The 24155-nt window shown below is 51.1% G+C and overlaps 2 protein-coding genes across 2 annotated transcripts; one reads left to right on the forward strand and one right to left on the reverse strand.

The window, feature by feature from the left end:
- Positions 1-854: 854 nt before the first annotated feature.
- On the reverse strand, positions 855-12506 carry TUBG1 (tubulin gamma 1). Its single transcript, XM_048517088.1, has 11 exons — positions 12331-12506; positions 11888-12000; positions 10531-10698; positions 8931-8999; positions 7304-7383; positions 5808-5934; positions 5006-5092; positions 4689-4838; positions 3095-3247; positions 2308-2469; positions 855-1652 (listed from the first exon to the last, which is right to left on the reverse strand). Exons 1-11 carry the CDS (start codon positions 12377-12379, stop codon positions 1455-1457), a joined length of 1356 nt encoding a protein of 451 aa, XP_048373045.1. The 5' UTR covers positions 12380-12506; the 3' UTR covers positions 855-1454.
- A 58-nt stretch (positions 12507-12564) lies between these two features.
- Positions 12565-24123, forward strand: RETREG3 (reticulophagy regulator family member 3). The gene is made up of 9 exons (XM_048517087.1): positions 12565-12920; positions 15437-15543; positions 17149-17179; positions 18083-18209; positions 18966-19050; positions 19822-19959; positions 20361-20443; positions 21059-21191; positions 21489-24123. The coding sequence occupies exons 1-9, from the start codon at positions 12574-12576 to the stop codon at positions 21938-21940; spliced, it is 1503 nt and encodes a 500-aa protein (XP_048373044.1). The 5' UTR covers positions 12565-12573; the 3' UTR covers positions 21941-24123.
- Positions 24124-24155: the final 32 nt, after the last annotated feature.

Genomic DNA, 24155 nt, shown 5'->3' on the forward strand with positions numbered 1-24155 from the left:
GAGCTGGGGAACGGACAGCTTTAAATAACTATGGGCAAAACTAAGGGAAAGGAGGGAAATGGGAAGAGCAGAGGAGACACTGGAGGCTTCAGCGCCAAACCACAATTGGTGGCTTTGGGCAGCTTTCCAAGCAATAGAGGCGCTAGAATAGACAGTAGATTTGCATGTTCCATCATGGGGGTGTGTGTGTGTGTGTTTGAAGACAGTTCCCTCTTGTCATCTTTGGCCCACTCGCAGGGGTCTGCAACCTGCGGCTCTCCAGATGTTTATGGACTACAATTCCCATCAGCCCCTGCCAGCGTGGCTGCAGACCCCTGGCCCAGATGCTTCCAAATTGGCAGTTTTCAACTCCCACCCCCATTACTAGTCTCCTGGATCTCCTCCATCTTCAGCGGAGGGAGGGGGAGGGGTGGCATGTAAGGGAGGGGAGGAAAGGGGAGGGGCCTCAGCATCTGGACCTGGCCCACCCACCCTAGCGGGGGGAGGGAGGAGTGGCATGCAAGGGGAGTGAGTGCAGGGTGGCATGCAAGGGAGGGGAGGAAAGGGGAGGGGCATGCGCACACGCTGTCACGTCGAAGGAATCTCCAAGGCAGGAATACTAGCCAGATTTCCCATGGGAGCTCTACCCCGTAGAACGGCAGATTGCCCACTAGCCTGAGCCCCTCTTTCTGTTCTAGCGGTGGCCCTTGGGTAGCTGAAACATATGTACTGTGGCAGAAACAGAGCAATGCAAAATGTCCAGTGGCATCCGATGCAGAAATTCAAGCTTTGGGTTTGTTCTTTCAAATAAACAGGGCATTTCTCTTGTCCAGAATGGTGCCCGAGTCGATCAATAACATTTCGGTTCAAATAAATACTGCTGCAGGAAGGAAAGCGTTTAATGAACGACATTTGTGAGAGAAGTAGAAAAAACCAACAGGGACGTATCTTACTATACCCATGGTGGCGAACCTTTGGCACTCCAGATGTTTATGGACTACAATTCCCATCAGCCCCTGCCAGCATGGCCAATTGGAGGTGAACGTAGTAGTAGTCACAAGTTATGCCTGGGCTAAGCCCAAAGCTCTTGTGGAAAATACAGAGAAGTAAGAACATCAGAAAAGCAATTGGCCATGCTGGCAGGGGCTGATGGGAATTGTAGTCCATGAACATCTGGAGTGCCAAAGGTTCGCCACCACTGTACTATACGCAGTGAGTCCCAGTTTAAGCAGAGATGCCATACAAAATATATTGTTTTCACAAGGACTAGTAAGATGCACAACAAGGGAAAAGGAGGCAGAATGGGAAGCCAAGCCTTACAGGCACACACACAAATCCACTCTGGGACTCTTGAGAGCACTGCCGGCCCCCCCTCCAAAGTCACAGAAACATAGGTAGTTGTACATTTGAGGCTGAATGGTTCTAGGAGAGTGAGAGACTCAAGCTTCCCGCCAGAGAACCGACACAAAGCCAGCTCACTGCTCTTGCGTCCCCCAAGAGATGTAGTCCGGCCGCGTGGCAGCGTGGTACTCGTCGATCAGCTCCTGGACAATCTTGCGGGAGTCATCAAGTTCATCAAAGTTCTCCTTGAACATGTCCTCCTTGCGGAACTGCTCGAGGAAGGCTTCGCGCTTGCGGAGTTTATCATACTGTTGGCAGGTGCGTTCAAAGAGCTGGGCAAAGGGGAGGGGGTACAAACAAGAGATGCGTATGAGTAAGAGGCAGAGAGGAGGGAAATGCCCCTTACTGCAACAAGAAGGATGCTGCAGTCTGCAGACGCCCTGTGAGGTGGAACCATGCTAAGGTTCCTAATTCATGAACATAAGAACAAGCCAGCTGGATCAGACCAGAGTCCATCTAGTCCAGCTCTCTGCTACTCGCAGTGCCCCACCAGGTGCCTTTGGGAGCTCACGTGCAGGATGTGAAAGCAATGGCCTTCTGCGGCTGCTGCTCCCGAGCACCTGGTCTGCTAAGGCATTTGCAATCTCAGATCAAGGAGGATCAAGATTGGTAGCCATAAATCGACTTCTCCATAAAGCTATCCAAGCCCCTTTTAAAGCTATCCAGGTTAGCAGCCATCACCACCTCCTGTGGCAGCATATTCCAAACACCAGTCACACGTTGTGTGAAGAAGTGTTTCCTTTTATGAGTCCTAATTCTTCCCCCCAGCATTTTCAATGGATGCCCCCTGGTTCTAGTATTGTGAGAAAGAGAGAAAAATTTCCGCCCTTCATAAATAATTTTAGTGCCGCGCAGAACCCTAGTCCTGAACTGCAAGACCACTGGACTGTATAAAGGGGCCCCTCCCACATTCTTGCGCAGACTCACCGAGGAGATGTTGGTGTGATTCGCCATCATCAGACCACTGACCCTGTGAGCTGAAGGCAAGTACGGAGACTTTCTGGAAAGCGCCACTTGGATGCTGGCTGGGCCCCAAGGTATGAAATTGGCCAGCTTCCTTTCCCGGATCCGCTGCAAACTCTTATGTACCTGATGGCAGGCAAACAATTTTGCACGTGTGTGGATACTGCTACAAACGGCCATTCAGGTTTCAGGCCGTATTGTGCAGTGACTCACTCATACTATGTTTCCCCGAATATAAGACAGTGTCTTATATTATTTTTTGCTCCCAAAGATGCGCTATGTCTTATTTTCAGGGGATGTCTTATATTTCTGTATTCTGTTCGTCAGGCATGCTTCCAAACAAAAACTTTGCGACGTCTTACTTTTGGGGGATGCCTTATATTTTGCACTTCAGCAAAACCTCTACTACGTCTTATTTTCCGGGGATGTCTTATATTCAGGGAAACAGGGTAGAAGCAGGGCCAAGAAAAGAGGATCACTCAAGGTGCCAAAATCAACTTTGGAGGGGTAGCCAGACGCCATCCACATTTTTAAATGGGTTGTTTTTATGTAATTAATATTTAAATTATTTTTAATGTATGTTGTGAACCGCCCTGAGCCCTCAGAGGGAGGCCGGTATATAAAATTAATAATAAATAAAAATAAACATTTCACAGGTACCCCAGAACACAAACCGAACCTTTCCAGACTCATGGTGACCCCTTTGCAAACAGTCAGCTTAGTCCGGCTGACCTTCATCCCGTCTGCTAACCTGGGTGGGGTCCACTTCCCCCTGGATTATGTTGAGGATGGCGATGTAGCAGTGGTTTGTCTGTCGGTCGCGCCCCATGGATACCATGACGTTCTTGGGTTGCAGAAGTCTCCGCATAACATCAAGGACGGTGGTTTTGCGCACACTGGCCACCTGGGGGCAACAAGAAGGCACCGCAGGCACCTGTTGGGCGGCTCAGATGCCCCATGGCATCCATTTCAGAAAAGCCTCCCCAAAGCACTCTTTCAGTACACAACGGGCCAGGTAAGCACCCCCAGCCTCGATGAAACGGCTGAACCTCCCCAGCTAATAAAAAGGTGAAAGGAAACATGACTTCTCCCCATTCAGGTATCATGCTGAATTCCTTTTGAAACCGTTGAGCCAGATGTTTATGGACTACAATTCCCATCAGAGAGAGTAGGTAGAAACAGGTAGGACTGACAGAGACTGCCTGGCACGGTGTGAGGCAACTGAAAATTCACAGGTCAAGAAAAGGAAGACATTAAAAAGGCAGCTGGAGAGGGCAGATCCAAACGACACACCGCATGCATCTGATACCCGCTTCCGCATAGTCAGCCTTTGCGATATGCCCCTCTGTGTCTTGTCCGGCTGCTTGCATGGAGGGATAACAAACGAGAGAAGAGAATGGTGGTTTAGTTGGCTGGAGATGCAGCTGAACGCCTCAGGAAGGACCGTTGCTCTTCTTTCCGGGCACATCACAACATTGAGAGGACCCCTGCATGCACATTCGTCAGCAGACGGGCCCCCTTCAGGGATGTGGTCCTGGGGACCTTTTCAGGAAAAGCGTGCCGACGAAGAGGGCTGAGGAAATGGCGGTGGACAAAACGGGCAAATTGATTCCCTGCTTGCCTCCGTTCAATCCCGCCCTTCCTGTACAAAGCTCAAGGTGTGAAATGAGGTTATTCCCTCCTCAGTTTTTTGTCCTCACAAGATCCCCATGAAGTAGCCTAGGCCAGTGATGGCGAACCTTTTCGAGGCCGAGTGCCCAAATTGCAACCCAAAACCCACTTATTTATCGCAAAGGGCCAACACAGCAATTTAACCTGAATACTGAGGTTCTAGTTCAGAAAAAAATGGTTGACTCCGAGGTGTGCGTTACTCAGGAGTAAGCTTGGTGGTAGTCGGTGGTTTTGCTTTGAAGCAACCATGCAACTCTTCCAATGGGTGAATCACGACCCTAGGAGGGTTTACTCAGATGCAAGCCCCATTGCCAGCAACCGAGCTTACTCCCAGGTAAAGGATTGTGCTTTGGTTCTTCGCATGAAAATCAGTGGGGTTTAACAGCACTTTACAGGGTTACCTACATTGCTTCCCCAAAACTAGGTCTTAGGTTTAATGCTAATAATCGAGCCTAGTGGCTCAGGCCAGCCTAGATGTGTGTGTGTGTGGGGGGGAACGACTCTGTTTGCGCGTGCCCACAGAGAGGGCTCTGAGTGCCACCTCTGGCACCCGTGCCATAGGTTCGCCACCACTGGCCTAGGCTGAAAGGACTACACCAAAGCTACCCGGCAGCCAAGAATCACCCCTGCATGATACCTCTACCCAGGGAAAGCAGAGAAGGGAAAGCACTTACAGCCTGATCCGTGGTGAGAGGTGTATACCCCGTGATCAGGAAATGCAGCCTGGGGGTGGGGATAAGGGAGGCAATGAGTCCGATCAAATCGTTGTTCATGTAGCCGGGATAACGTAAAGTGGTCGTACTGGCAGACATGATGGTGGAGACCTAGCAAAGGAGCAAGATGAGAGTCAGGGAAAGAGGCAAACCAGCCCTACAGTGGTCAAAAGTTGCAGCCAAAGAAGGAAGAGCCCCCCTCGCTGTATTCCTGGGGTCCTGGAAAGTGCAGGCCACAGATTCCTACCCTGCTTGCAGCCCACCGTATCCCTGCTCACCAGCTGGTTGATCTGGGAAAACGTGGGGTTCTGGATGTGCAGCCGGTCAGTGGCGATGCGATTCAGAGCTGTGTTGTCCAGAACCACCTGTCAAGAGAGGAAATCCTGGGTAACAACTGTGGAAGAAACACAGGCATCAGGTTCCACTAATTGCCTCGGTTCTCAGGAGCAGCAGTGGCGCAGGAGGTTAAGAGCTCGTGTATCTAATCTGGAGGAACCGGGTTTGATTCCCAGCTCTGCCGCCTGAGCTGTGGAGGCTTATCTGGGGAATTCAGATTAGCCTGTGCACTCCCACACACGCCAGCTGGGTGACCTTGGGCTAGCCACAGCTCTTCTGAGCTCTCTCTCAGGGTGTTTGTTGTGAGGGGGGAAGGGCAAGGAGATTGTAAGCCCCTTTGAATCTCCTGCAGGAGAGAAAGGGGGATATAAATCCAAACTCTTCTTCTTCTTTCGCCTGTATTCTCTGCAAGCACAATACCATGGACTAACGCAGGTGTCTGCAACCTGCGGCTCTCCAGATGTTCATGGATTACAATTCCCATCAGCCCCTGCCAATTGGCCATGCTGGAAGGGGCTCATGGGATTTGTAGTCCATGAACATCTGGAGAGCCGCAGGTTGCAGACACCTGGACTAATGGCAAATGAAGCCCCTGGGTCAGATGTGCTACTCCAAAGGGCCCTGCTACACGACCTGAGAATCCCAAGAAATCAACCCCAGGGATTCTCTCCCATCCTCCTGCTCAGGGAAGAGAAGCCATTTCCCTTGGACTCCAGAGGCAGGAACCCACCCAGCACCCCTTACCACACAATCCGCGTTCTGGGTCAGCCTTTTGAGCGTCAAGAGAGAATTGTACGGCTGCACCACCACATCGCTCATCTCATCTTGGTTGGGGAAAACCGAATACGTCTGCACCAGTTTCTTGGGGTACCTGTTGGGAGTTCCACCTTGTCAACTACGAGTCAATAAAGTGGAATTTGCATCACATATTTATTTGCTGTTTCCAGAAGCTAGCTTCCATACTTTGGCACCACTGGAGGCCAGTAGGTGACCAGAATTGCCCTGGACCAGGGGGGGCCAACCTATGGCGCTCCAGATGTTCACGGACTACAATTCCCATCAGCCCCTGCCAGCATGGCCAATTGGAGGTGAACTCAGCAGTAGTCACAAGTTATGCCTGGGCTAAGCCCAAAGCTCTTGTGGAAAATACAGAGAAGTAAGAACATCAGAAAAGCCCTGTTGGATCAGGCCGGACGGAATCTAGTATCTTGGACCACACAGTGGCCAATCAGTTTGCCCTGGAGGGTCAACAAACAAAGCATAGAAGCAAATGTATTGTTGAAGGCTTTCACGGCCAGAATCACTTGGGTGCTGTGTGGTTTCCGAGCTCTATGGCCGTGTTCTAGCAGCATTCTCTCCTGACGTTTTTCCTGCATCCGTGGCTGGCATCTTCAGAGGATCCTCTGAAGATGCCAGCCACAGATGCAGGCGAAACGTCAGGAGAGAATGCTGCTGGAACACGGCCATATAGCCCGGAAACCACATAGCACCCATAGAAGCAAATCTTTTCTCTTGTTGCCTCTGCTCCCAGCTTCACATTGAAAATATTAATCTGCTGCATTCAGGGGACATTTATTTAGCTCAAAGGGTAAGATCAGTGGTAGTACATAGTACTAATAGCCAAAAAAAATGTTTTAATTTCGTTTCCACCAAATATTCGTTTCCTCCTCCAACTGGGCTTGGCTGTGACTGAAAAAGCCTCCTCATCTGAGACAGCAGACCTGACACTGTTATTTTCTTCTCTGCTGCCTGTGTCAGAAATAAAAGGCTTGCCCACAATGGTCTTTGGGTTAGATCAGTGTTTCCCAACCTTTTCGACCTCACTCTTCATATCTCACGGTACCCCTGCCGCCACCTTCCCCTCCCATTGCCCCTGCTTGCCACACCCCCACCTTCCCCATCCAGGGTGAGGGGAAGCACTGGGGGTGGTGGTGGCTGGTGACCTTGTGGCAGGCCCTGCCCCATGGGCCAGCTCCATGTCCTTGCTGGCGCTGGTGGGAGACACCACAAAAATGAGGGGGGGGGGGCCCAGTAGTGTTGCTGCGGTAACCCTGGGACATGCTCACGGCACCCCAGGGTACCACGGAACCCTGGTTGAGAATGGCTGGGTGAGATGCTCCGAGTAAGTGCCATGCCTCTTGAAGGGCTGCCTTCCAGCCAGCTTCCCAAAACGGCCCACATCACTTCATCCATGGCTGTTGTGCCAAAGGGGTGTGTGTGTGTGTGTTGCCATCATTTACCTGTCATTCAATCTCTCAAGGAGATAAGAACCCAGGCCCGATCCAGTCCCACCTGCGATGGAATGGCACAGCACAAAACCCTGGAGGAGCAAGAATAAAGCGTGACAGAAAGGTTTGGGGCGGGCCCTCAATGCCTCTCACAGCCTTCAGGCCAAAGACAAGGGCAGCGGACACCAAGGCCACCCGGTTGCGACTCTGCCTTCCTCCACTCTACATTGCAGAAGCCCCAAGAGACTCACTACACACACAAATGACAACTTTGTTGCAAAACCCATAGTCGACCACATAAATCTGTAATTAAAGAGTGTGTAAAGAGATCCCCAAGGAGGAGGGAAGGGTGATGTAATGCTGTACCCTTTTCAGGATAAAGGTAGGAGATGTGTGCAGTGATCCACATCTTCCTGGGTCGCGCTGCCTGCCTGCTCCGCCTCTGGATTCTCTGGCAGCATTTTAAATTCTTATTTAAGTGCTGCCACCATTGAAACCATTCTCATCTGCACTGGGAAAAGCAGCACTTTGATTTTTAAAAAATTATATTCTTCCGGACGCCTATTAGCAAGATCTGCTTTTTAGTAAAGTGGTGCCTGCCAGTTTCTTTCCAGGAGTCCAGAGGAATATAAATGCTGCCAGAGAATTGGACTTCTTTACAATGCAGGCGCACGCTGCTCCAATGTCCGCTAGAGAATGCATGACTGCACTGTCTTCTTTATCCTGAAAAGGGTATAGCAAGGGCTTAAACAAAACCTAACCTCACCAGCAGCTGGCTTTCAAATCCACAATGGTCCCTCTGCTCCCTGAAGAGGAGGACACGATGTTTGGTTTGTTAGCAGCAGTGGCGTAGGAGGTTAAGAGCTTGTGTATCTAATCTGGAGGAACTGGGTTTGATTCCCAGCTCTGCCGCCTGAGCTGTGGAGGCTTATCTGGGGAATTCAGATTAGCCTGTACACTCCCACACACGCCCGCTGGGTGACCTTGGGCTAGTCACAGCTCTAAGGAGCTCTCTCAGCCTCGCCTACCTCACAGGGTGTTTGTTGTGAGGAGGAAAGGGCAAGGAGATTGTAAGCCCCTTTGAGTCTCCTGCAGGAGAGAAAGGGGGGGGATATAAATCCAAACTCTTCTTCTTCTTCTTAAGATGTAATTTGATGGAAAGAGTCTTCAAGCTACATTTCCAACAACTTATATTTGAAGAGGAATCTCTTGTTGAACAGTAAACTTAGTACAGTGTACATGCCCCCCTCCACAAGACAACAGGAAAGTCTATTCAAGCAGGGGTGGCCAACCTATGGTGTTTCAGATGTTCATGGACTACAACTCCCACCAGCCCCTGCTAGCATGGCTGTCATGCTAGCAGGGGCTGATGGGAATTGTAGTCCACGAACACCTGAAACACCATAGGTTGGCCACCTCTGGACTCAAGAGAGAGCCTTCCAGAACTACTAAAGTTAAATATTAGAGGTCTGGCCCAAAAACAAGATAGAAGAATACCAACAACAAAGGAAGTTGTTTCCAACAACTAGCCTGACCTGTACAATCTAAGGCAGCAATTTTGCAAATTAGCAGAGTCCTGACGGCTCCCACTCCCTGGAGACGGCCTCTTGGCCACCTGACTTTGCCTCATTTTTCTTACCTCTAAACTGTCACTGCCATCAGCTTCTCGGTCTATAATATCAAAGATATCTTCGTGGATCTTTTCTCCCTGCAACAAATATTCAGAGATGTAGCCCGTATTCACAGTTGGATTCAACTATAAACACTTCAATCTGATTGGTTCTCAGAAAACTGACAAAGTCACAACTTTCAATTAAGCACATTTTTGAAACCAGTTAGGTGTTCCAAGCTGTATTACCAGAGAGTTACCCTGGGGTGTAGCTCACTAAACCATAACCCATGGCTCACCCTCATGGGGTTCAGTTGGCCCTGCCCTGAAATTCCACGTGGAATTTGGGGGGTGGGGCCAGCCACTCCACCTGGAGTTTGGAGGCCCATTAGCTGCTGGTCTCGCTGAGGCAAGCAGTAAACTGAGACCCAAAGGCTGACTGGCTCCAGTATTATACTGTTGGCTCAAATATCTTGAATTATTAACTGAACCCCAACAGAGATGGATTATCACAAGGGCCAGATCCAATACCTTCCCATCGGCCATTACAAAGGGTCGTTACTTATCCATACCTCTCCAGGATCGGGTCTGTCCACACTGTAAAAATCAAGCGGAGACTCTTGCTCACATTATTCTTGACTGTCCGAGATATGTGGGCATTAGGAATTTCTCTCCTTGGCTGGCCCTAGACAAATCTGAAAGAGACTCTGACTGTTCTGTTGTGGAGCTTCTGTCATGCTCTTGGAAAAAGTAGCAAAATTTCTCATACAAGTGACAGAACTTTCTAAGAAATGTATACTGCTATATGCAGTCTTCCTGTCTGCACTTTGAATGTACTCTTGATTTGTATTTCAAAAATGTCTGGCAATGCTCTAGAACCTATTTTTAAATGCCAAATAAAGGTGGTTGTTGTTGTCGTCAAAATACTGTTGGCTCCACACCTTCAGCTCCGGTCAGCCTTCAGGGCTCAGTGTGCTACTGGCCTCGGTGAGGCTTGGGACCAGCAGCAAACAGGCTGCTCCACTCCAAACTCCAGGTGTAGATTGGCGCATGGCAGCTGGCCCCCTCCCAATCTCCACATAGGAGTTCAGAAGTGGGACCAACCCTGTGGAGTTTAATTGCGCCCTGGCCCCAAACAAGCCGGGGTGTAGTTGTGAGGGTGGGGGACATGTCAGTGCTCCTCCCAGAAAGTGGTACCTGGGCCTCTAGCCCCCTTCTGCCTACCTCACTATGCCAGTGGGGGCACCACCTATTTTCTCAGGGTCTCCAGGATCTCAGAAGCAGCAGTGGCGTAGTGGCTAAGAGTAGTGGCTAAGAACAGGTGCACTCTGATCCGGAGGAACCGGGTTCGATTCCCCGCTCTGCCACTTGAGTTGTTGAGGCTTATCTGGGGAATTCAGATTAGCCTATGCACTCCCACACACGCCAGCTGGGTGACCTTGGGCTAGTCACAGCTTCTCGGAGCTCTCTCAGCCCCACCCACCGCACAGGGTGTTTGTTGTGAGGGGGGAAGGGCAAGGAGATGGTCCGCCCCTTTGAGTCTCCTGCAGGAGAGAAAGGGGGGATATAAATCCAAACTCCTCCTCTTCTTCTTCTTCCATGTGAGGAGCAGAGGAATATTTGCTCTTACCTGTGAAAAGCCACTGGCCCAGTTGTTCCCAGCCCCGCCACCATGCTCAGACAGGTAGATGTTTTCTGGGTTGTATAGCTTAGCATACGGGGAGTTCAGGATGGAATGAATCACTCGCGGCTCCAGGTCCAGGAGAACGGCTCGTGGAATATAGTGCTCATCGTCTGCCTGTGAAATGGGAAACAAAACCCACAGGTTACCCTGAAGAAAATAAGCCAGCTCACGTCACAACCCCAGACTTACTCCATGAAAGGAATCAGCACTTTAAAAGCAAAATTCTCATTTACTGATAACAAACATAGGAAAGATATATCTGGCCACTCCAGATGTTAATGGACTACAATTCCCATCAGCCCCACTTCAGGGTTGCCATGACAAGCATGGGTCTGTCTCAGATTGTAACAGAAAAGGACCTATGCGGGCTCTTCTTTGGTGCACCAAGCAGCTTGCTGGTGATCTGATTGGGGAACGAGAGGTTCAGCTCTTGCCACTGTTGAGCTTCCTGCCTCCCTTCTGAGGCAATGGATCAAACTGAATGGTCCACCCGCAGAGATTAATGGAGCCTGCTGATTTTCAGGCAACTCAGAGGGACGTTTGAGAGCCCCTCCAGGAACTCTGTGGAGGTCCCTGAAGCTGCGTGAAGCAACGGGCTGACTTGGGCCATGACCAGAGCTGATCACTGACTGGATCCTCTTTCACCCTTCCCAGCTCCCTGATTTCCCTGCAAACGGTCCAGAGTGGCCTGGGCAGAAAAACTATGGCCCCTTCCGCACATGCAAAATAATGCGTTTTCAAACCACTTTCACAACTGTTTGCAAGTAGATTTTGCCATTCTGCACAGCTTCAAAGAGCATTGAAAGCAGTTTGAAAGTGCATTATTCTGCATGTGCGGAATGAGAGTGAATCAGGAGCATGTCGTAAGGCCTGTTTGCGGCCCTATGAGGTGGCCACGATGGCAACAAAGAAAATGTGTTAACTCCTATAGCCAGACACTGTGAACCCGGAGGAAAGGGGGGATGTACACAGACAAGGTTGCCAGGCAGGGCTCCAGAGAACCTGGCTTCACCCCACGGCCAGCCGGCTGGTCCAACAGAGAGGCTTGTTGGTTCATCCTGATGTGGGCTCCAGCGTTTCTGCAGCGAAAGAGGAGGCCAGGAGCACACAGCCGCGGGGGTCTTCTCGCGCTAAGGCCTCGGGGCCACTGGAGATGGTGGCATGCCCCCACCCAGACTTGCCCCCGAGGCCTGGAGACTAGCGCGAGGGGAGGCAGCGCCGTGCAGGAGCGGGGGGGGGGGGGGGGGGGCTTCCCTAGCTGCCTGCCTGCCTCTGCAGAGGGAGCCCCCAGCCTGGCCCTGACCTGGTAGAAGAAGACGTCCTTGCGGTCGGTGCCCTCCATGGCGAACTCCTCCACGATGCCCTCGGGGCTGATGCCATGCTCGGCGCACAGCTGCTTCCAGAACTCGAAGCCAACTGCGGGAGGAGAAGAAGCAGCAGCACAGGCCGCGGGGGAGTCAGGTGGGGGGGGGGGGCGAGACCCTGCCCGACCCCCCCTCTCGTCCCTGCCTGATTCTCCCCCCTCTTGCCCCTGCCCGACCTTCCCCCTCTTGCCCCTTCTCGCCCCTGCCCGACCCCTCCGCTCTCGCCCTTGCACGACCCCCCTTCTTGCCCGCACGACCCCCCCGCTCTTGCCCCTGCCCGATCCTCCCCCCTCTTGCCCCTTTCGCCCTTGCACGACCCCCCCGCTCTCGCCCTTGCACGACCCCCCCCCCCGCTCTCGCCCCTGCACGACCCCCCGCTCACTCTGGTTGCCGCACTGGCCCAGCTGAAGGGTGATGATTTCTCGGGGCATGGTGGCGTGGGGGGGCGCGGGGGGCGCCTCGGGGTCGTGGGTCGGAGCCGCGCTGCCCTCCCGGGTCTCTTCCCGCCGCCTGGGCGCAGCCAGCCAAGCCGCCGGCTCCCGACGCTAACCCGCATGCGCGCGGCGCGGGGGCGGGACTGCGCTTGTGCGCGCGCGCTTCTGCCGGACGAGTTCCGTACAGCAAGATGGCCCGTCCTGGCAGGGGGCGGCCATGGGCGGCCGTTGGTGACGGGGCGGCAGGCTCCTCCTCCCTCCCTCCGGGGGACTCCGGGCGAAGAATGGAGGCCGCGGCGGCGGCGGCGGCGGCGGCTGAGGGGGAGTCCGGCGGGGCTGCTGCTGTGGCGGCGGCGGCGGCGGCGGCGGCGGCGGCGGGGTGCTCGGAGCGGGAGCGTCGGGTGCGTGCGCTGAGCGCCGCCCTGCGGAGCCGCCTGGGGCCCTACGAGCCGCCGCTGAGCGCCCTGCAGGCCGTGCTGGTCTGGGAGAGGCCGGCCCGCAGCGCGCTCGCCTGGGCCGGAGCCCACGCGGCTTTCGGGTGCGTCGCCGGGGCAACGCGGGGGTGGGTTGGGGGGGGTTGGCCTGAGGGCGCCCCTGTGGGCGGGGGGGGGGGGCGCGCTCGGTGTTCAGCTCGGAGGGGGCCCCCGGGGCGGAGGAAAGGGGCCCTGGGGGTGGGGGGCGGGGGGGCTGCTTCTGAAGGAAGCTTTCGGCTCCCGTCAGGAAGTCGCCTAACTCCCACCTGCTGGGCGGGCGAGGGGGAGGGAGCCGATCTCCGGCTTCTTCTCCCCCCCCTTTCCTAGGGCAGGGGGGGGCCGCCCTTTGGCAGTCCATCTTCCCGCCCCCCCCCCCCCCCGACTGCTGTGGCCCCAGAAGCGCCCCACCGACTGATGCGGACTTGACGCAGCATCTCGTGTTCAACGCAAACACTTATGCTGCAGGCCCATGTTCCCCTCCCGCTGGGCTTGCAGGAAAGGCTGTCAGAGCCAGGCCAATGGCCGCCCGCCGTTCAGCTGGAGCTGCAAAACAGAAGATCTTTGGAGTACAACAAGTTTCCTGCAGAAGATCTTTGGAGTGTAAAAAATTTTCCTGCAGTCGGCAGGACGGGCCCTTGAGAAGAAAGCCGGCTGGTTTCCTGCAGCTTTTCTTGTGTCACACGCAGAGTCTGAAGGGCTGAAGCGCTCGTGCGGGGCGGCTCAGAGTCCCCTGGACGTTTGCCTGTTATGCAGAAGGCCCTGCATTTCCAGTGAAAAGGACTGAGCTGTAGCCTGCGGAGAACAGTTGCCAACCAGAGAAGACAAGACTGGCTTTGACAGGCCAGTAGTCTGAGCCGGTCGAAGGCAGCTTCAGGCGTTTATGTGCACAGTCTTCTTGGTTAAGCCGTCAGCTGCAGAGCTTACATCCGGCTATAGGCCCTCATCGGCTGGCAGGGGGTGATGGGAACTGTAGTCCATAACATCTGGAGGGCCGCAAGTTTGACACCGTGCCTGGGGAAATGTCACCTGTCATCACTCGTTGTTTGAACACTTGACAACAAGTGATTGGGATACCCTTTCATAGACAGTGACTCTTAACACAACTGCATCATGAGTGCAATTTAAAAACATAAACGTCGTAGAACAGCCTGCCTCCTTCTAGGGGTCCTCGAGGGACCTTTAATCTTTCATCTCCCTTTCCTGTAACCTCCATAGATAAGCTCAAAAATATTTTTCTCAGTCTTTCCTTTTAAGATCCCACTCCCTTTAAAACACTGCTCTGGTACAGATGCTGCTTTGCTGGATTGGTGCCTGTCCACGCTTGGGATAAAACAGAGAAGAACTTTAATTCCAATGCTGGGGTCATAATAAGCTACAGTTACATCAAAAGGTCTCCTGCCTAGTTGGCCAAAGATCAGCAAGAATTCCTTGCCCTGCTTTCTCCAGAAGCAGAAAGGAGGAGGTGGCCAAGCAGGTCCCAAACTAAACTGCTAAATGGGATCCCACAACCTGCAGCCTCTCCTGTCCCATTCACCGTTTCCTAATTATCCATTGTGTTTGGTAGCTGATTTGATTGGGATGGATAGGGTAGGAGAAAGCTGTGGGAGAGGGGGCCATATGGACTGGGGGTGAGGGCTGGAGTTGGCTATTGGAAGAAGCACACATGGGAAAAGTTCAAATTCGATGCTACAGGAGCCACCAAAATCTCTCCCCCTGCTTCCCTTTAATATGAGCTCTGTAGAGTACAGGGTTCAGCTCTCCTTCAAACCATCCCTGTGCTATGAGCAGCTCTAGTTCAGTGATCCTGGGATAACAGTGCCTTGCTTCCACATCAGCCACAGATTGGCTGGCTGACATGGGGCAACATGGACCATTAGTCTATGAGACCTGATAAGGTAGGCGTTTTTGGGAACAGGGATAATAGGGAGGGGTTGACTCTAGGACAGAAGAGCAGAAATACTGTTCTGACTTCCTGTGCCTTTATTAATGAAAAACAGACTCACAGAGGCTATGTGTGGGGGCAGGTGGACGAGTTGCCTCAGAAGGTCCTTTTCATCTGTTCCAATGGAATGTCAATTTATCATGCCATTACTGCCACCAAATCAGTCAGTCAATTTGAGATGTTGCCTAGGGCTGGCAGTTGCAAAAGGGTGATCACTACTGCACAGAGGATTATCAGCTGCCCTCTCCCCTCCTTGGAAGAACTCTATAATCCCCAAAGCCTAAAGAAAGCCCAAAATATTCTGAGAGACCCGTCTCATCCAGCACACTCTCTTTTTGAACTGTTACCATCTGGCAGACGAGACAGGTCTATAAAAACTAGGACAAAGAGGCTTAGAGACAACTTCTGCTCTAGAGCTGTGGCGATGCTGAACTCCGTGGCTTCGTGTTGATGTGTTTGGGGCTGTGTAGGGATGGGTGGAGGAAGGGGAAAGTGAGGATGGGGTATGAGTCTGAAATTGTGTGCATCAAGGAATGCTGCTGTAAATTTCATTGTGCGTGCACAATGACAATAAAATGCTTATGCTTAAATCAGCCGTGCCTTTTCAGTAATCTAGAACGTTTCAATTTCTTCCCCCAGGATCTTTGCCCTCACATCTCTCCATCTGGTATTCTTGGTTGCTTTCCTCCTGATTCTGATAGTGTGTTTTGATCAGTGGAAGAATAAGATCTGGCCTGACATAAAAGGTAACTACTAGCTTTCTCCTGGGCCCCTGAATGTCAGCTGTGGCTTCCCGTGCCCCCAAAGCACCCTTCTTCTCTCTTTCCTTCCTCTCCCCAATAATAGGGCTGAAACTGAGACCAGGAATATTGAGTTTCCTTAGTCCAAAGAGGCTGAAGAGAAGAGAGGAATCCTGTAGGCTAGGCTCTCTCCCTGGTTGAAGGAGGGCATTGGGCTGATGGTGAGAAACCAAACTTTCGGGTCCTGCCCAGCTAGGAAGCTTGCCAGGTGTTCTTGGGCATGTCATTGTCATTCAGCCGGATGTAGACTAACAGTGGAATCCTAGACAGTTATTCCGGTCTAAGCCCATTCATTTCAACCGTCTTAGACTGGAGTAATCCTGCAGATTGTTCTATACATATTTCTGTGAATGCCAGGTTTGGGGTGATGTATGTCTCGCTGCTTTACCTCAAAAAAGTCTATTTACTTCTCTTCTGAAAGACTGGTGATTTTGAATGAAGAACAGAAGATCTCAGATGTTCTAGTGAGCCTCTCTTGGCTGATTTGGCAGGCACCACGGAGGATCCCTGTAGGGGCTACTCAGCAGACAGGGGTGCATTTATGGGAAACAGCATCGAAGGCAAGCATCGAAGGGCCCTCTCCTTCACCTGCAGCCTGGCTGGGTCCAGTGTTCAACTGTGGTCTCTACCTCTGAAGTCCACGTGACAGACTTTGGAGACACAGCCAGCAGCACAAAGCTGGACCCACCTGAGTCAGAGCAGAGTTCTTGGGGGGGAGGGGGCCAGGGAGCCAAGGGTGCCCCAGGGTATGCTCCCTGGCTGCCCACCCTAGTTACTTTGTGGCAGAGCACATCTTGCTGGGTGATTCCCAGGGAGGCAGGAACAACTTTTTTCCAGCTTTCTTATTCCTGTGGGAGTCACCCCTTCCAGTTCTGTTCCTGCCTCAGCTGGGAGAGCCCCTCAGCACAGCATTACTGCTCTGTTTTTACTAGCAGTCTCAATCTATACTCCTCTTTCTAGCTTCCTCCATCAACCTCTTCTTATTCCTAAATACTTCTAAAATCCAACATCTTAACTGTCCATATCTCCCTGGGAAAGTTTTTAGAGTCTCTTGTTTTAGAGTATTTGCACAGGCTTCAATATCGACTGCTAGTCCTCCTCTCTCCTTCAAGAATTAGGATACTGAATAGTAGAAATGGCAAGTACAAATGTGTAGGGTGAGTCTGCACCTGGGTATATAAGAGAATAGGGCACAGAACTGGATACATGCTTTGAGTTCAGCAGAAGCAGAAGGAAAACAGGACCTTGGTTGCTACTACCGTAACACATTTGTTGATTAACATCTGTTGGATGTTTTACCGTATTTACTCAAAAGGAAGACAGTTCTAAATGCAAAATGACCCCATCCCTTAAAATGTTATAAAAATGATTTATATAACTGGACAAAACTGCATGCTGTATGAAGTTGTAAGAGAATATTCCCCTCTTTTTTTAATGGAATACCTGGAAAAAGACCAGTCTTGCATTTGAGTAAGTACAGTAATTAACCACCTAAGCATTTTCCCTGTCATTTTCCTTGCAACTAATCCTGATGTGTTTTTAATGTTCTAGTGGCAAGACCTGATGAATTAGACAGTGAGAGGTATGACACTAATTCAGTTCCCTTTTCTCTTTCATGTGATGTCAGTGCTTGTGCTGAGTAGCAGTATTTTTGTGTGCATGTGAGTTCACACCTTATTAAGCAGAGAGTGCCGCCTAGTAACTGAAGGGGTGTGTCTTTGCTTGTTCCCATATGTTGTTGCCCACCATTTTCTCCTCATATTTTGTAACTATGGTTGCAATCCTCAGCCTGCTTAGGAGTAAAACTACTCTGAATTAAGTCCTAAGTGAAAACCCGTTAAACTCTACATACCCACGTATCTACACTTTTTACTTAAGTTCTGACTGAACTCTTTAGCTGAATTACTCTTTCCTACTTTTAAAAGTGAACAATCTTCACCTATAGCGAGCTGTCGTCTTCAAAAGCAGCAACTTTTTGCTTCGTGTCTCATTGAAAAATGGGGGGGGGGATTCAGTTTCCTTCTGTAATGTTTCTGTGCAAAAGTCCTGGCTCTCCTCTGGCAGAGCCACTTGGATGAAACAGGTGTGAGTCCGTAGTAGGGAGGCGAGCTGCAAGATTCAGGTGAGAGGGAGCCAATGTAGGACAAACAGTAGAGCATGGGTCTGCAACCTGCAGCTCTCCAGATGTTCATGGACTACAATTCCAATTGGCCATGCTGGCAGGGGCTGATGGGAATTGTACTCCATGAACATCTGGAGAACCGCAGGTTGCAGACCCCTGCAGTAGAGCTTTGGATTCATACCCCAGGGCTGCAAGGCAGGCCAGGTTCATGGCCACTCCATCCTTCATTCTCGTTCTGTAAAACACAAGCATCAACATGTGTGTGTTTGTAGGGGGAGGGGGGGGAGAAGAGTTACTGTGAACTATTGTGGGCACCCTCGCCATACTGGGGTGGTCAGGTGCCTCTCTTTTTCGTCCCGCCAGCTGGGGCTACGTCCATCCCCAACAGCTCAGTGTCCCTGAACTGTGTCACTATTTGGCAGAAGGCTGGGTCACAGGAGACAGCTTTGTGAAGAGCTTGCTGAGCTTCAAAAGGCACAATCCAGGCAAGGTAAAATACCACCAACAGCCTCGTGGGGGCATCAAGGCAAGAGGAACGGTGGGCGGGCTAAGGCACAGTGAAGACCTGAATATTGCAGCTAACCTAGATAGCTTTAAAAGGGGCTTGGATAGATTTATGGAGAATAAGTCGATCTTTGGCTACCAATCTTGAACCTCCTTGATCTGAGATTGCAAATGCCTTAGCAGACCAGCTGCTCGGGAGCAGCAGCAGCAGCAGGCCATTGCTTTCGCATCCTGCCTGTGAGCTCCCCAAGGCACCTGGTGGGCTACTGCGAGTAGCAGAGTGCTGGACTAGATGGACTCTGGTCTGATCCAGCAGGCTTGCTCTTATGTTCTTAGGCATGTCTTTCTATTCCCCTTTGCGTGTGTTCAGGGGAAGACATACCGAACCTGTCATTGTCCTTATAAACGTTCCTGTGCAATCATGAAGCCACAGGTGGGTGGGGGGGGGGGGTACTTGGAGGGTTGCAAGTGAGGGAACTAAATGCAGGGGTAGACAGAAAGTACGGCAGCCCTCTGGCCTGGTGGAACTGTTTGCAGTCTCTTGTCCCACTTTACCTGCTGAGAGATTTTGGAACTCATCCAGAACTTTAATTCTCCCTGCTGTATCCCCAAGGCTTCCCGAGTGGTATGCCCTTGTTTTGGTCTTGGTCCTGGGTAGCAGCAGCCAAGTGTGTATTAGAGAAGCCACTTTGCTTACCTCCCTTAATATCCGGAAACTTGACTTTGGGTTTTGTTTCTCCAGTTCTGCCTTCTAGCCTGCAGTTTCCTCACATTTTTGGCTGTCGTGGGTCAGTATATTCCCGGAGTCTGTCTTGCCTATCTGACAAGTGAGTATCTGTGGATTGAGAAGAGGACTGGGCAACAGAGTGTCCTTCACTCAAATGGGCAGGGCATTTGGATGCCCAGGAGGGTTGAGCTGTGTATTGACAGGTGGGCTTAGCCAGTACCGATTTATTTGGGTAGCACAGCACAGTATGCCATCCTTAATATGTCTCAGTCTGCCCTCAGATGCTTCATTGATGACTCACTTTATTTTTAGTGTTTGTTGAGTGGAAGCTTCTGTTCTGTCAGTTGGGGAGGGCAAGAACACCTGCTCAGAGTACCAAGGGCCCCAGGTCCACTCCTTGCCATCTTTGGTTAAAAGGCTAAGGGAGAAGGTAATGAGAAAGACCTCTGTCGATGTCGGGGCCCTGCTGAGCTGCTTTCCTTCCGAAGAGGCGGTACTGACTTGGACAGCTCAGTAGTCTGATTTCACATAAGGTCGCTTCGTGTGTGTTGCCTCTTTGCCTCCTAGGAGCAGCAGTGGCGTAGGAGGTTAAGAGCTTGCGTATCTAATCTGGAGGAACCGGGTTTGATTCCCAGCTCTGCTGCCTGAGCTGTGGAGGCTTATCTGGGGAATTCAGATTAGCCTGTACACTCCCACACACGCCAGCTGGGTGACCTTGGGCTAGTCACAGCTTCTCGGAGCTCTCTCAGCCCCACCTACATCACAGGGTGTTTGTTGTGAGGGGGGAAGGGCAAGGATATTGTCAGCCCCTTTGAGTCTCCTGCAGGAGAGAAAGGGGGGATATAAATCCAAATTCTTCTTCTTCTTCTAGTGCTTTCCTTCCTGCTGTGGCCCCTGGCTGTGTACCACCATCTAGGTCAGCACCTCTACACCAAGCTAGAGCCAGCTCTGCAGCGGTTGGACTTCAGCGTTCGTGGCTATATGATGGTCAAGCAGAGGGAGAGGCAGTGTGAGTCTGATGCAGGGTTGGCGTTCTTCATTGCTGGGGTGGGAAGGGTGCTGGCAGACTGAGCGTGTCGGCTCCCCCTCCTGGCTGATATCCTGGGGGGTTTTGGCCCTTGCCTGCTTGGGTGAATAAGTTTGTGGCTACCTCTGGCTGCTTGTCCTTTTCTAACCGCTGTTTTTTGGAAGGGAGCTTTGAATACTCTCCCGAGCTGTAACGACTTATTATCAAAATAGACCTTCGTGTTGCAGGTGTGGGTGTGGCTCTCCCTGCCCTCTGCAGCCTCCGGTGCCCAAATCCTTTCTCGGTATTCTGGCTTTGGCTCCAACCTCTTCCTTCCGCTTGGCTCCCTGAGCTTTTTCCTTCCACTCTGTAACTGTCTGTTGGGGGCTCTGCTTTCACTGCAGTGCGTTACCAGACGTTGAGGAAGCCCCCTGCTGCTGGCGATGAGACTGACAGCGAAGAAGAGCTTGCTGCTTTCTGTCCTAAGGTGAACCATCAGCCCTACCTTTTGCTTGCACTTTGTCCCGGTGGGAAAGCTGTGGCAGGCGCCTTTGGGTACAGCGGATGGGCGCAGTGCTAGATTTGAGGATAACGGAGCTCATCATTTTTGCTCAACCTTTCCTGAATTGTGGGCTGATTTATCTATTGTTCCTTTTTCAAAACAAAACAAAGCAGTTTTGCCTGTACCCCTTTTTACAGAGAAATGTTGCATTTATTTAAGAGCTGTTCTAGTCCAGTTGGGTCAGCTTTTGCTGCTGCGTGCAGGGATTGTCGTGGGCTTTCCAGGCTGTGTGGCCGTGGTCTGGTGATCTTGTTCCTAATGTTTCGCCTGCATCTGTGACTGGCATCTTCAGAGGCTTATCACAGAGGGAAGTGTGTTCTCTCTGCAACACACCTCTAAAGATGCCAGGCACAGATGCAGGTGAAATGTTAGGAGCAAGATCTACCAGACCATGGCCACACAGCCCGGAAAGCCCACGACAACCAGCTGAGTCTGGCCGTGAAAGCCTTTGACAATACATGTGCAGGGATCTTGTTCCCATTGTGTTGCTGTTGTTTGGTAACCCAAAATAACTTTTTGAATATCTTTCTCTCTTCCCAGCTGGATGATGCCGTGGTTGCCAAGGAGCTGGCGATCTCTGATTCGGAACACTCAGATGCAGAAGTGTCCTGTACTGAGAATGGAACTTTCAATCTCTCCCGAGGCCAAACTCCCTTGACTGAGGGGTCAGAAGGTGAGGCCGGGGCAGCTACAGGGAAAGAAGAGCAGAGGGTGGAGGTGATGATAAGGTTGCTTCTACTTTCACATTTAAAACTGGCTATTTGCCCCACCGCATGGCAGAGATGCATTCCTACCCTAAAGACAGACTGGGGCTGGGAGATGAATAAATATTGAGAGGCGGCTCTCTTCCTTGCTGGCCCAGGTTACAGCTTTCTTGGGACTCAGTGTAGCTTTGGAAAAATGACACTGTTTGATGCCGCTAAACTGCCAGATCGTGGCTCTAACTGCTGAATTATATGTCTCTGTTCAGACCTTGATGGCCATAGTGACCCTGAGGAATCTTTTGCCCAGGATCTGCCAGACTTCCCTTCCATCAACCCTGAGGTAACGGGGATAGACGACGAAGATGACACCAGCTTAGGCATTCCAAGTCTGGCCTTCCGTGCGCAGGGCCAGGAAGATCTCCGGCTCTCTGGTGACAAAGAGGAAACGCCCGCGGGGTTCCTCCTGGGGGCCCTGCCATCCACACACAACCTGACAAACGACTTGGCTGGCTTCATGACTCGGGGGATGATCCAGCTGGCCCTGTCCGGGGCCTCCCCGTTGGGCTCTGCAAGCGGCAACAGACAGCAGCACGGTGCTCGGGCCTTCCTGCGGACCTCCAGCTCAGAGCTGGACACGGATGCGGAAGGAGATGACTTTGAACTGCTTGACCAGTCAGAGCTGAATCAGATGGACCCTGCCAGTTCCCGGGGCCAGTGAAACAACTGGCCTCTTCCTTTCTGGGGAGCAAAGATGGATGCGGCCTGGATAAGACCCAGCTGGTTTCCCACTCATTGGGGTGTGACCCAACTGGGTGGCAGGCAGCCCGATTTCTAGAATAAACTCCTCCTAGGCACATTCAGAGGTTGGCTATTCAGTGTGTGTCCTCTCTGCACCTCAGTTAGGTTGCTGTCTGTTGCACTGCTTGTTCAGAGCCAAAATCTTACTCTTGCTATTGTGGCGGCTCTTGTTAACTAGGCCTGCAAGGGATCATGAAGTCTCCTAGTGCCTCCTGAGTAGAATGGAAGCCAGGTGAAGCAACTTAGGTAATTTGGAAGCTGAGTGCTGTGCAGAGTAAGTTCTAAAGTCCCTTGAGCAACAAAGGTGAGCTCACATCTTATTCCCAATAGAGACTTCGCTCCCCTGGTCCCATCAAATATGTTCATACTCTGGGTATGTAAGTAAGTTTTGACTTGCCACCTCTGGGATAGTGGAAGCTACTTCTCTACCCACAATAAATATTGGCATGCGACTCGAAATTTATACCAAGCCAAGCTCTTCCTGTTTTTGAAAGAAGATGTAAGTGCTGGGCTGGCCCTTTCCACATCAGTTCCTTGAGAGCTCAGGCTGAAGCGAGATAAGGATAGCAATGTAGTCAGAGGTCAGTTCCCGTCTCTTCCTGCTCCTCCAGCAGTTGCCAAAATCTACATATCTGCGGTAGCCATGAACATGCTTCCTCCCTGAGCAGGTTTAAGCCACCAAAGAGGTCACATCATCTATGTGACAGATTCCAGCCAGTTGGACATATCCAGCCACTGTGGTTTTTTAATCAACTGATGTTGAACACTTCAGTAGCGCCTTGAGCATCCCTACAGATAATGTAGAAAAGCTCAGCTACTTGCCCAGATCACAAATACCTGCTGGCAATAAAACCAGGTGTTCAGGGCCTGCTGCCGGCAGGCTTTCTGCTCTCCCCAAACATACAGTATTTAAAGGATGACGAAAAACGTGGGCCTTCAGTGCTGAAGAACGTCTGAGAGGAATGATGTTGGCAACACCAGCTGGAGTACGAAGTACCTTTATTATGTGGAAATCTCTGTGCCTTTCTGGCAACTATGTTTTGGTTAATTCCTTAGAACAATTTAAAAACCGGATTTAAAATTGATGACAGTTATGGGGATTTCTGTTGCACTGCCTGTATCGCTGGGAGACGTTATCACATTCCTCAAGAACAAATTGTTTGCAAACGATTGCAGGATCTTAAGAACGCTTTGGCACTGGGCTTGTTTGCACATTGTTGTTTCTCCTTGTTTGAGTAAGATTGCCGTGGGTTGTTTTCCTCAGCCAGCATCTCCTGCCTGCAAAAGAACATAGGCCTTCATGCACTACTGATGGGAGATACTACTGCTAATAAGTTTACAATTCTGGTGCTCCATCTTGTGTATAGAATTCCATATATAAACATTTGGGGGCGGGGGGGGGGGAGTTATATTCCAAACTATTAGAATGAACGTCAGAAACTTCTGCTTAGCACAAAGCCAGTCTGTGGGCCCTTTCCGATTACAAAAGACTTGTGCTACGATGGCACATTTTAAAGTCTGTATCCAGGAACCTGTACTAACATGTGAATCTACAGAACGGGATCATTTCTAATACTTTATATCCAGATAAGAGAGCGTGGCTCTCAGGTCCTCTGCCCAAACTTGCACCATTTTTTGGCGCTCAACAGAGTATAAACTTAGACTTTTTGACATCACTTGAAGACCTTTGCAGTGCTCTGTCTATTGTTTCCTTAGTCAAGCGGTAATGTGGTCGTGTAAATTCTATATGCCTAACAAATGCTCATAGAAAACCCTTGGGTGGAGCTTTGTAAAATGCTTGGTTTTATAGCATTTGTGTGGTGGTATCATGGTGTTAGCAGCCATTTCTAGTATATAAGTAGACAACATTGTGGTTGTTCATAGGTCAATTTGTCCCGGTACAGGTTTTTTAAGTAATCTAAACAAAATGCTAATAACTTTGGGGTAACTAATTTTACCAGGTTCTGTGTTCTGTGGATTCAAACCAAATTCTAATGCAATAAAGCCATGCATTCTCCACTACGTTAATAGTGAGATGTTATTTCTGTTTTGTCAAGTATTTTTCTTCCTCAGTTTGGTGCAAAATAAAGAATTGGAAACAAACTCAGCGCCTTCGTTTTGCTCCCCCACGGTGC

Source organism: Sphaerodactylus townsendi, linkage group LG15 (genome assembly GCF_021028975.2).
Source record: "Sphaerodactylus townsendi isolate TG3544 linkage group LG15, MPM_Stown_v2.3, whole genome shotgun sequence".
NCBI lineage: Eukaryota > Metazoa > Chordata > Lepidosauria > Squamata > Sphaerodactylidae > Sphaerodactylus > Sphaerodactylus townsendi.